Source organism: Schistocerca nitens, chromosome 4 (genome assembly GCF_023898315.1).
Source record: "Schistocerca nitens isolate TAMUIC-IGC-003100 chromosome 4, iqSchNite1.1, whole genome shotgun sequence".
NCBI lineage: Eukaryota > Metazoa > Arthropoda > Insecta > Orthoptera > Acrididae > Schistocerca > Schistocerca nitens.
In genome coordinates, this window is record NC_064617.1 from 736852261 (window position 1) to 736864834 (window position 12574).

General features: G+C 52.4%; 1 protein-coding gene across 1 annotated transcript in view; it reads right to left on the reverse strand.

The window, feature by feature from the left end:
- LOC126252541 (putative mediator of RNA polymerase II transcription subunit 21) overlaps window positions 1-12574 on the reverse strand; it is a 102298-nt gene that overhangs the window by 69514 nt on the left and 20210 nt on the right. The window contains exons 2-3 of the mRNA XM_049953438.1: window positions 11905-12050; window positions 2823-2956 (exon numbers count right to left, since the gene is read on the reverse strand). Of these exons, the coding sequence (XP_049809395.1) occupies window positions 2823-2956; window positions 11905-12050 (280 nt within the window). The remainder of the gene's footprint in view (window positions 1-2822; window positions 2957-11904; window positions 12051-12574) is intronic.

Here is a 12574-nt window from a genome sequence, read left to right on the forward strand (position 1 = left end):
TCCAGAACTTGGACGAGTTTATAGGGAGGGTAGCATTTAAACGGGTGCATGTCTGTCGCCAGTCCCGGCGTTTCGTAGCCGCGAGCAAATTTCGAATGTGTCGCTGTAGTTGCCGGTGGCGTCGTAGGGTGTCCGGGTCACGCGTGCGGAGGAAGGCACGGTAGAGACGACGGGATTCACGGAGGAGGAGGACGGCCTGTGGTGGCAAGGTAGGACGGTGGGGGTGGATGGCAACAGTAGGGACGTGGGCCTCCACGGCCTCAGACAAGGTCTGCTGGAGAAAGGAGGCGGCATGGGAGACATCATCGGGACGGCGGTAGGCGAGAGGGTGGCTATCGACCTGAGTGGAGAGGGTATCCCGGTAGGCATTCCAGTTGGCACGGGAATAGTCATGGATGTACTTAGGAGGAGGGTCATGACGAGGGTCGGGGCGGGGGCGACGACCGTCTGAAACGGTGAGGAGGACAGGGAGATGGTCGCTACCAATAGGCTCCAGGACATCCACCGTAATGCGACCAAGGAGGTTGGGGGAGGAGAGAATAACGTCGGGAGTGGAATTGGATTCGGGACGGGTGTGCTGGGGGATGGGGATGAGGTCGCCTTGAAGGGAGGAGAGGAACCGATGCCACCGCCGTAACTGGGCAGCGGAGCGACTATGGATGTTGAGGTCGGCGGCGATCACATAGGAGGAGAAGGTACGGTCGATGTGGGAGAGGAAGTCGAAAGGAAGAGGGGCGTTGGGGCGGACATAGATGGTGGCACAGGTAACGGTAAGGCCGGGGAAGAAGAGACTAAGGATCAGGTGTTCGGTGGGGTCGGGAAGGAGAGGTTGGAGCCGAACGGGGATCTGGCGGTGGTGGCCAATGGCAACTCCGCCACGCGCAACTGGGAGGGGATTATCGGAGCGGTGGAGGAGATAGGGGGAGGTGTGGATGGAGTGGTGGGGTTGGAGGAAGGTTTCATTGAGGAGGAAGGCATCCACACGGTGGGTAGCAAGGGTGTGCAGGAAGAGGTTCTTGTTGGCGGGAAGGGAGCGGATATTGTTGAAAAGGATACGATGCTGTCGCGCCATGATAAGGATTTAGACGAGGGTGTCAAGGCGGGAGAAGGTGAAATGGGCCTGGTTATTGGAATAGGTGGCGCACATTTTAAGGTGGAATATGGAACGGGTGGCGAGGGAGATCTGTTGGAGGGTGTGGGGGCGCTGAAAGGGATGGACGTTTTGGAGGACAATGGTGAGGAACCTGATGATGTCCTCAGCAGTGGGGGGGGGGGGGGACGAAGGGAATTGCCAGGAGGGGTGGGGGCGTCCAGGGGACGGACAGGTACGGTGAGTTCAGGGGTGGTGGGAGGGGGTCGTGCTTTACACTTTTGGGAGTAGGTAGGGTGGGGGAGGCTGCAGGTATTACAGGAGGGAGGGGATTGGAGGTTGGGGCACTGCCGGAGGAAGTGCGCTTGTCGACAATGCGGGCAGGTGGGGGCCTCGCGGCACTCTGCTGTTGGATGTGCATTGTAGCACAGACATCTCTGGCAGCGCAGGGATTGAGGGGGGGAACAGGAGGGGTCGACCTTGTACCGCTGATTGAAGAGGAGGGCACCCTCCTTCAGGAGACGGTCAATGGAGGGGGCGTCCTCAGAGAAAACCCGCATAAGGCGGGTGGGGCCGGTCGCGTTGAAAATGCGGCGGACAGCCCGCACCTCCAGGGTGGGATGGGCCTTCAGCTCCGCCAACACCTCCTCCTCCGTGATCGACGGACTAAGCCGAGTGATCACGGCGGTGAGGGTCGGCGGGCGACGCGGGGGTTGGGGTTGGCGGGTAGGAGATGGGGAGGGAGCAGGGGTGAGGGAGGCGTGAGGACCAAAACGGGTGATGGGGAGGCGGGAGAGGATGTCAGTATGGAGGGTTGGGCTGGGGGAGGAGATAAGAACAGAATCCCGTCAGGGAGTAAGGAGAGAGATGGGGGCGCCAGGGAAATGTTGGCGGAGGAGGAGGGAGAGATTCCGGGCCTCGAGGAAGGAAGGATCGGGACGGGACAGGAGATATTTGTAGAGACCGGGTGGGGAGGAGGAGGAGGAGGGAGCGGGGCCTGGTGGGGAGACGTCCATGGCATTTTGGGGTGGGGATGGGGGGCGGGGTGGAGCCTTTTTAGGAGCAGAGGAAGTGGGGGCGCCACTAGGGCGTTTGACAGCGGCAGATGGGCGGGTGGTGATAAGAGGGACGGGAACGATGGGGAGGTGGTGGGAAGGGACAGGTCCCGGCACGGACGCAGCAGTCGGCGCCAGAGATAGTGACTGTGACGGTGCAGGCGAATGTGTCAGTGATGGTGATGGCGACGATGATGACGGTGGTGGTGGTGGTGGTGGTGGTGGTGGTGGTGGTGGTGGTGGTGGTGGTGGCGGCGGTGATGGCGATGGCGACGGGGAGAGCTGGGCGTGGGCAGTGGCCCGACGGGCCACCACCCTAGCCGGAGCTGCAGTAACAGGCTGGGGGAGTGGGGGGAAAGGATCAGAACGAGAGGAAGAAGCGGGAGAGGGGGCGACAAAGAGCGAGGGCGAAGGGATAGAGAGGAGGGGAGGGATGGAAGGAGGGGGGTGGGACTGGGCACACCAAGTGATAGTGGTGGAGGCGGCGGAAGGGGACGTATACACGATGGCGGTGGTGGTAGTAATGACGGTGGTGGTGGGGGCGGACATGACGACAAGGAGAAGAAAGAAAAAACACAGCACTAAAAGGACAGGACACACACTGGGGGACGGCGGGCGGCGACGGCGACGGCGACGGCGACGGCGACGGCGACGGCGACGGCGACGGCGACGGCGACGGCGACGGCGACGGCGACGGCGAGAGGCAGGAACGCTGCTGCCGCGGACGGGGCCGGGGCGGCGGCGGCGGCGGCGGCGGCGGCGGCGGCGGTGGCTGCTGCTGCTGCTGCTGCTGCTGCTGCTGCTGCTGCTGCTGCCACCGGAGGGCTGGCTGGCTGGCTGGCTGGCTGGCTGGCTGGCTGGCTGGCTGGCTGGCTGGCGCCTGGAACACCTAGCACTTCGATGAGCGCGAAAATAGCACTATCGAAGGGCGGTAACCTTTCGGTGTACCGCCGGAGATGCATGAGTCAAGATTAAAGTTTAACATATATTAGGAGAATCTTGTATTACAAAATGTGAGAAGGATTCCTGGTACTTACAGTATTACATTAACATGGAGTGATATGTCCTTGTCGTTTTTACAAACATCTGCATAACTCCATTAGTCCAAATAAAATATAGCCCTGAGAACAGGCTTTGTCAGACAAATAAAAATAAGTACATGGAAGTTGGAGAGCGCATAAGCGACTGAGTAAAATCGGCCAGCGTAGTAGCACTGTGGCCAGGGCAGGTGGCGCTCAGGTCGCGAACTATGTGCCGATTGGCGTACTGAAGTAACATGTGAAATATCAATACTAAATGCGTCCTTAGATAGAGTGACAATAAATAAATGGAAAGCATTTAACACTCCCGTTATGACATTGTGGGAGCTATATGAACAATAACGTAGATACATACATCAAAAAGGCAGGTGGCGCTTCCGCCGTGAGTAACATGCAGTGGCATATACAGCCAGAATATAAAAGTTATATTACCATAATAGTGAAGCACATAGAACGTATATAAGTCAAAACTTTAAGAAACATCAGTAATGGCTCTTAAGACATAATTACGAAACCTGGTCCTCAATCCAGTTAATACACATTTTAGAGCACATAGAACGTATATAAGTCAAAACTTTAAGAAACATCAGTAATGGCTCTTAAGACATAATTACGAAACCTGGTCCTCAATCCAGTTAATACACATTTTAGAATAAGAGAAAATTACATGAGGGCCGATGTAGTGGCAGCCATACATCGTGAGAAAAACACATTATATAACAGGTAGTGAGCTGAAAGATTACGTCGTCTCTACCGTGCCTTCCTCTGCACGCGTGACCCGGACACCCTACGACGCCACCGGCAACTACAGCGACACATTCGAAATTTGCTCGCGGCTACGAAACGCCGGGACTGGCGACAGACATGCACCCGTTTAAATGCTACCCTCCCTATAAACTCGTCCAAGTTCTGGACCGCCTTCCGTCGCCTTACCGGAACTAAGCCCTCCCCCTACTATCCTCTTCTCCACGATGATCACCCCTTCCCTGACGCCCTTAGTAAGGCCAATCACTTTGCCTCCTACCTGTCCGATGTGTTTTCCATCCCTGATGATCCCCAGTTCGATTACTCCCTCTTCCCAGATATCCGCGATCAAACTGACACCTCTGTCCCTCCCCTCGCTCCTGGTTTCCAGTACTTGGACAACATTCCACACACGGAACTTAATGCCCCCATCACTACACGGGATCTCATCACTACACTCCGCACCAAACGCAACACCGCTCCTGGTCACGATCGTGTCACCTACCGTCACCTTCGTGAAGCTCCTGTCTCTTTTCTCTCCACCCTGGCCGGGCTCTACAATGTAGTCCTGTCCACCGGTTACTACCCCGACCTGTGGAAAACCTCCCGTATCCTCATGTTCCTCAAACCTGGCAAACCGCCGTCCGCCGTCTCCTCCTACCGTCCCATCAGCCTTACCTCGGTCTTCAGCAAGGTCCTGGAATCTATCCTCACCCGCCGCATCCACCAGCATCTTCGCCAGCACCGCCTCCTCCCCGTTACTCAGTGTGGCTTTCGGCCGTCCTTCTCTTCCGACGATCTCCTCCTTCACCTCACTCATCTCCTTTCCGAACAGCTCAATTCCCGTCGCTCCGCAATCTTCCTCTCTCTTGACCTCGAACGCGCATATGACCGCGTATGGCATTCCGGTCTCCTCTTCAAGCTCCAAACCTTCGCCCTTCCCATTAACTACGTTCGTCTGATCGGTTCCTTTCTCTCCCGCCGTCCTTCCCATGTCACCATCCATAACACCGATTCCTACACCTTTTTCCCCTCCGCCGGTGTGCCCCAAGGCTCCGTCCTCTCCCCCCTTCTGTACTTGTTGTACACGGCGGACATGCCGCCGCCGTCACCCCCCGTCCACCTTCTCCAGTTTACCAATGACACCGCCTTCCTTGCCCTTGCCCCCACCCTGCAACGCTCCCAACACCTTCTCCAATCCCATCTTGACCGGTTCACCGCTTGGTGCAACCAGTGGTTGCTCAAGGTCAATCCTTCCAAAACCCAGGCGATCATTGTAGGCAAAACCACCCCTTCCTTCCGCCTCCTTGATTTCTATCTCACCGTTTATGGCCGTCCCATCGCTCTCACCCCCACCCTTAAGTACCTTGGCGTCACCCTCGACCGTCGCCTCTCCTGGACTCCCCATCTCCAGACAATCCAAGCCAAGGCACGTTCCCGACTCCGTCTCCTCAAGCTCCTTTCCGGCCGTACGTGGGGTCTGGACCCCTCCACCATCCTCCACACCTATAAGTCCCTCATCCGCCCTATCCTCTGCTACGCCCATCCAGCCTGGATCTCCGCCCCCCCTTCCTTTTATAAATCCCTCCAAATCCTTGAACGCCATGCTCTCTGCCTTGCCTATCGCATCCGTCTCCCCTCCCCCACGCGGATCCTGTATGATCTTATCCCCTTCCCCCACCTCCTCCTCTTCCTCGAAAGGATACGAATCCTATACACCTCCCGCAAACTCGATCCTCCTCACCCGCTTGTCTCCCCGATCCTCTCCCACCCCCGCCCGCTGCCGCGCCTGTACTCCCATGTCCCACCCGGTCTCCATCTCTCCACCCTCCTTACCCTCTCCCAAGGTGGCTTCCGCCAGCTCCCCCTCCCTGATGATGTCCTCGTCCCCTCCATCTACCCCTCCTATCAACTATGACCCTGCCCCCCCCCCTCACTCCTGGTGTCCTTTCCCTTAGGCACCCTCCCTCCTTTCTCTTCCCTTCCCTTCTCTTTCCTTTTCCCCCGTCCCCTCCCTCCACCCCTCTTCTTCCGGGCTTCCCCTCCCCCTTCCTCTCTCCCCCCCTCTTTCCCTTGCCCGTGGCGTCCCTGCTCTCCCCTCTCGCTTTCCCACTCCCCCTCCTCCTCCCCCTCCTCCTCCTCCCCCTCCTCCTCCTCCTCCTCCTCCTCCTCCTCTCTTGGCAGGTCCCCGGACTCGCACACGCATCGTGAACTTTCGCGCGCCGGAGATCGTCGCCCTCGGTTTAGTGTTTGTGCCGTCGTGTCTGTGCATCAGTGTTTTTCGCCGTCCACGCTCCTTCGTTCACGTGTGTCGTCTACCTCGTCAGTGTTTGTGCCCAGTGCCGCCGTTTTTCTTGTTGTTTCGTCGAGTGTGAACGGCTTCATGTTTTTTAACTATTGTATCTCCTGTTTTTTAAACCGCCATTCTGTTACTTGTCTGTCTCCCTTTCTTTTTTATTGTACTGCCTATGGCTGAAGAGCGGAGTACACTGTTCCGCTGCCAGCCCACCTTTGTATGGGGTGTTCAAATTACAATAAAGAAAAAAAAAAAAACTTGACTCATGTTTCATACCTTTAATATAAATTACGATGTTCATTGTCCTCAGGCCGTCTTCTGAAGAAGATAGATTTAAATCTATCGAAACCTAGGTAAAGATTACTTTATCCTTTGCAACTGGTCGGCTGCTTTTAATCTTATTACCTACAGAGATGCTTTTTCCTCCTCTGCCTCCCCCCCCCCCCCAACACAAACACTACTTGATCGTTTCCACGAGACTCTGGTTGCCATTACAGTCTCTGCACTACCTGCGCCAGCCTAACCCAACGCACAGGAGGCCTCCTTCACCGCTGGACCGGTCTCTTCTGCCACCAGGTCCCTTCTTCACTGACCTGGCCCTATGCCGCTGCCAGAATGACTTTCATCACCAGCAGCACAGCCACATCCGTCGCCAGCCCAGCCAGTATCTTTCTGTCTCTGGCAATTGTCATTGGTACAGCTCATTTACCATCAGGCACCGACACCCTGCTGCGTCTCCATTGGCCAACATTGATTAAGTCCTTCCTCCCATCAGCTGCAGGTGCCCTATCGACCAAGCCGCGTCTTTGGCAGTTGTTGATGGATGAGCCAAATACCCAATTGGATGCAGCAGCTCTGTTGGTCCAGTTGCGTCTTTGGCAGTCACTGATTGTCAGACCATGTCTCCCAATGGCTAGACTCTCCTCCCGGCCTAGTCGTGTCTCCAGCAGTCGTCGATGATCGATTCCTGTCTTGCATCGACCAAAGATGCCCTGTCAGCTGTCAATGGTCAAGCCCCGTCTTCCGTAGACTTCAGAAGCCCTTCCGCCATAGCCGAATAGCTTGAGCCTTCATCTCCTCGCTCTGGATGCTGCAGTGCATCAAAAATGGTTCCACAATATCTTCCCAGGGGTAGGGATATGTTATCTGCAGGCAGCTGCTTGTGATGTACCCAAAAATACAGGCACGGGCCCCAAATTTGTCGCACCAACAATCTGCAGGTAACACTGGCAGTAGTATGTATACAGCCTGATGATAACATAAATAGCCTGGGTTTCTTTCAACTGACATTCCCACTAACATCACAAGATTAGGTGGTGCCAGTCTCACCACTGGCAGTCTGCATGTGACAGTACACAGTGTTGCTATTGCCAACACCCCTTCACTTCCATTGGATCATTTGCATACAGAGTGCACGCATTTATTCTTCCACTAGGTGGGTATTTAGGGCACCACAACAGTGTGCATTGCAAGTTGAGGATTAATCACCACCATCATCGGGGTATCATCAAGAGCCCTCTCCAAACTGAATTGCTGGACTTCATCTGCATCATTCTCTACTCACTGACGACTGTCCTGGGCTAGCACATCACTGGACATCGCCATAGACTGTCCTGGGCTCATGTCTCACTGTATGTCACCTATGACTCTCCAGGGCTCTTGCCCCCCTGGATGTCACGGCTATATATCCAGTGTCTTGCCTACCATCGCCTCCATCTGTCCAGGGAGCTCATTTTACTGGGCCTTATCTCCATCCAGAGCTCGCACATCACAGAATGTCATTTCTGGCTGTCCAGAGCTGCCGTCTTGATTGATACCATCCCAAGCCATCGAGGACTGCCATCTTGCTTGTTACCATTTCCCATGTTATGACTGATGTCTTAACCAACATCTCACTGTGAAAGACGCAGGTCCTTTTGACTTGCTTTTCTTCCACTTCATTAGTTCAGTCGAACAGACAATTACAGGCTCTAAGATCAGTGAGACTATTAGAAAGGGCTGACAGTGGCTTTGACGCTGAATTTCATGCTAGCTAGATGCATGAACTCATTAGATGTGGAGGAGCCAAGCACTTGTTTTGTTGGAAGGCCTTGGTTGTGACAGATGCGGCTTAATGGTGCCAGTTTGTAGAAAATTAAAAATTACAGGTGTAGATAAATCGAAGGGATTTTGACAGGCGTCCTCAGGTGGTTTTCTGGGAAGCATCCTGTAAGATCGGTATCAGCTAGCTTGGTTATAAGGTTTTCCCAGAATTGGCGAAATGAGGCGACGGTGGGTGGCCGAGAGATCTTTGACGTTCTTTTTGAGGTCACACATACGTACTAGCTGCACTGACTACCGTGCGTGCAAAATAACATGTACTGATTGGGACATGGGCTGTGCATCAGAAAACGTAATTGCGGAGATATGTTTGACGCCACAAATTGTGTTAGGATTGGAGAAATAGTTTTCTTCCATTTTTTGGAAGGAGCTGTGTGGTATACAAACTGGTATGTGATCTGCACAGAAGTACTCTACCAGCTATCTGTTAGTGATTTTAGGTACTTGACACAAACTTCACATGGAGCTTCTGCCAGACTTTGGTGTCATGTGTGGAAGCTAGGAGGAGAGTAGTTGATTTGGTTTGGTGCTCGGAGAAGGTATGAAGGTGAATCAGGATGAGAGAAGAAGATGTAGCTCTGCCGTTCGACTTCACACCGAGACACATTAGGCACCACATCCCGAGATTTCCACCTGCACATGGTAAGTACTTCGCAGCACTCCCTCTTGGAATCTTTAAGTGAGTTTTTATTACTTCATCGTGTGCTCACGCCAGAACCGTCAATTTTGTTTTAAGCATATTGTGGTAGTTCGTCTCAGGATTGGTTCACAATCACTGTCATTCATATTAATCACATTCAGGATGCGCTATCCAGTTTTCAAAGCCAGATTTAGAGTCAAGTCACCACCCTTTGTTAAACTTTGTCAACTACCTATCAGAACACTTGAAAAAAATGGCTCTGAGCACTTTGGGACTTAACATCTATGGTCATCAGTACCCTAGAACTTAAAACTATTTAAACCTAACTAACCTAAGGACATCACACACATCCATGCCCGAGGCAGGATTCGAACCTGCGACCGTAGCGGTCACGCGGTTCCAGACTGAAGCGCCTAGAACCGCACGGCCACACCGGCCGGCTAGAACACTTCACCTTATGAACATAAGGAAGAACGTAATCGATGTATCATGATGACCTACACTACTGGCCATTAAAATTGCTACACCACAAAGATGACGTGCTACAGGCGCGAAATTGAACCGACAGGAAGAAGATGCTGTGATATGCAAATGATTAGGTTTTCAGAGCATTCCCACAAGGTTGGCACCGGTGGCGACACCTACAACGTGCTGACATGAGGAAAGTTTCCAACCGATTTCTCATACACAAACAGCAGTTGACCGACGTTGCCTGGTGAAACGTTGTTGTGATGCCTCGTGTAAGGAGGAGAAATGCGTACCATCACATTTCCGACTTTGATATGGTCGTATTGTAGACTATCGCTATTGCGGCTTATCCTATCGCGACATTGCTGCTCGCGTTGGTCGAGATCCATTGACTGTTAGCAGAATATGGAATCGGTGGGTTCAGGAGGGTAATACGGAACGCCGTGCTGGGCCCCAAAGGCCTCGTATCACTAGCAGTCGAGATGGCAGGCATCTTATCCGCATGGCTGTAACGGATCGTGCAGCCACGACTCTATCCCTGAGTCAAAAGATGAGGACGTTTGCAAGACAATAACCATCTGCACGAACAGTTCGACGACGTTTGCAGCAGCATGGAATATCAGTTCGGAGACCATGGCTGCGGTTACCCTTGACGCTGCATCACAGACAGTAGCGCCTGCGATGGTGTAGTCAATGACGAACCTGGGTGCACGAATGGCAAAACGTCATTTTTTCGGATGAATCCAGGTTCTGTTTACAGCATGATGATGGTTACATCCGTGTTTGGCGACATAGCGGTGAACGCACATTGGAAGCGTGTATTCGTCATCGCCATACTGGCGTATCACCCGGCGTGATGGTATGGGGTGCCATTGGTTACACGTCTCGGTCACCTCTTGTTCGCATTGACGGCACTTTGAACAATGGACGTTAAATTTCAGATGTGTTACGACCCGTGGCTCTACCCTTCATTCGATCCCTGCGAAACCCTACATTTCAGCAGGATAATGCACGACCGCATGTTGCAGGTCCTGTACGGGCCGTTCTGGATACAGAAAATGTTCGACTGCTGCCCTGACCAGCACATTCTCCAGATCTCTCACCAGTTGAAGACGTTTGGTCAATGGTGGCCGAGCAACTTGCTCGTCACAACACGCCAGTCACTACTCTTGATGAACTGTGGTATCGTGTTGAAGCTGCATGGGTTGCTGTACCTGTACACGCCATCTAAGCTCTGTTTGACTCAATGCCCAGGTGTATCAAGGCCATTATTACGGCCAGAGGTGGTTGCTCAGGGTACTGATTTCTCAGGATCTATGCACCCAAATTGCGTGAAAATGTAATCACATGTCAGTTGTAGTATAATATATTTGTCCAATGAGTACCCGTTTATCATCTACATTTCTTCTTGGTGTAGCAATTTTAATGGCCAGTAGTGTATGTTCCATTTAATTCTTTTAAAAATAAATTTGTCGTGATATTGAATTCTGTCTGCTTTTCAAGTAGACAAGATTTCTTGATCATCTACATTAATTTTAGTTATCTATGTGGGAAATAATAAGAGTAATGTTAGAATGAAAATAGAGTTGCCACGCGGAGTGGCCGTGCGTTTTGAGGCGCCATGTCACGGGCTGAGCGGCCGCTCCCGCCGGAGGATCGAGTTAGGTTAAGTTAGTTTAAGTAGTCTGTGAGTCCAGAGACCGATGATCTCAGCAGTTTGGCCTCATAGGTATTCATACACATTTGAACATTTTGAAAACACAGTTTGACACCTTCAGTTTCACTAAAAAGGGCCACATTTCTTGTCATTCGCGTTTAAAGTCCATTGTGTATAATTTTCACCATAGTGTCGTTTAAGGGGTGGTTCTGTGTCTTCGAAATATTGGGAGGGTGTAGTTCGTTAGAGGTACCGACATACATGCCAACCGAAGAGACATTTTGTGGCTGCACTTATGTGATTGTATTTCAGTTCACTAGAGTCAATAAAAGTTCAGTTGTTTTCTGCTAATTGTGTACCTCATTGCAATGGATTATTGCTTCTCGTCACGATCACAGAAGTGGCGCCGCAGGACCTTCTTGCACTTGAGACTTTTCTCTTTTTTAAGAGTGTTGCAGTGTGATCGTAATGGATCCTTCATTTTTTCAGTGCTGGAACGAGCATGTGCGCTTCCAGGAGTACAAGCAGAAGTTACAGCATGAGAAGATTCTTGCACTGTTATAAGAGAGTGTGGAATTCATTCGTTTTCACTCTAAATTGGTGTTGGTTTGGTCATCTGCTAAATGCCTTCTTCTCTTCCGCCACCAACAATGTTTGCTTATTTCCATGAGTCTCCAGTCGCTGCTGTAGCCAATGCACTCTCCTCTCTAGCTTACCCTACTGCCACAGGCCTCTTTCTCTCCTGACTTGGGCTTCTTCACCACTGGTCCAGCCTCCTCATAAGCATGGCTTGATTCGCTGCCAGCCTATCTACCTCTGCTGCCAAAACAGGTTCCTTCGCCACCAGCCTGGCCTCCTCTGCTGCCAGCTCATCTCCCTTCACTGCCAGTATGTCACCCTTTTCTGCCAGCCTGACCACATCCACCACCCGCCGGACCACTATCTTCGCATCTCTAGTACCTGTCGTTGTAGAGCTCGTTTACCGTAGGCCTGAGATGCCTTGTTGGCCCAGTCGCATTTTCAGCAGCCATAAATTGTCAAGACCTGCCTTCCATAGGCTACAGACGCCCTACTGCTGGGGTTCACCACATCGAACTTGTACCATCTCCATTCGGATGCTGTGTTGCCTCAGAAATGGCTCCATCCATCTCTTCTTAAGGGAGAGGGATATGGTATCCCCAGATGGATGTCTGAGATACAACCGAAAATACAGGGATGGACTACAGGTTGCCTCCCGGCAGAGGTTCGAGTCCTCCCTCGGACATGGGTGTGTGTGTTTGTCCTTAGGATAATTTAGGTTAAGTAGTGTGTAAGCTTAGGGACTGATGACCTTAGCAGTTAAGTCCCATAAGATTTCACACACATTTGAACATTTTTTTACAGGTTGCCGTGGCTACAATCCATAGGCAACACTACTCTGGGCGATCCTATACAAACAGCACAATTATAGCATAAATAACTCAGGTTGATTTTGACAGATCTTC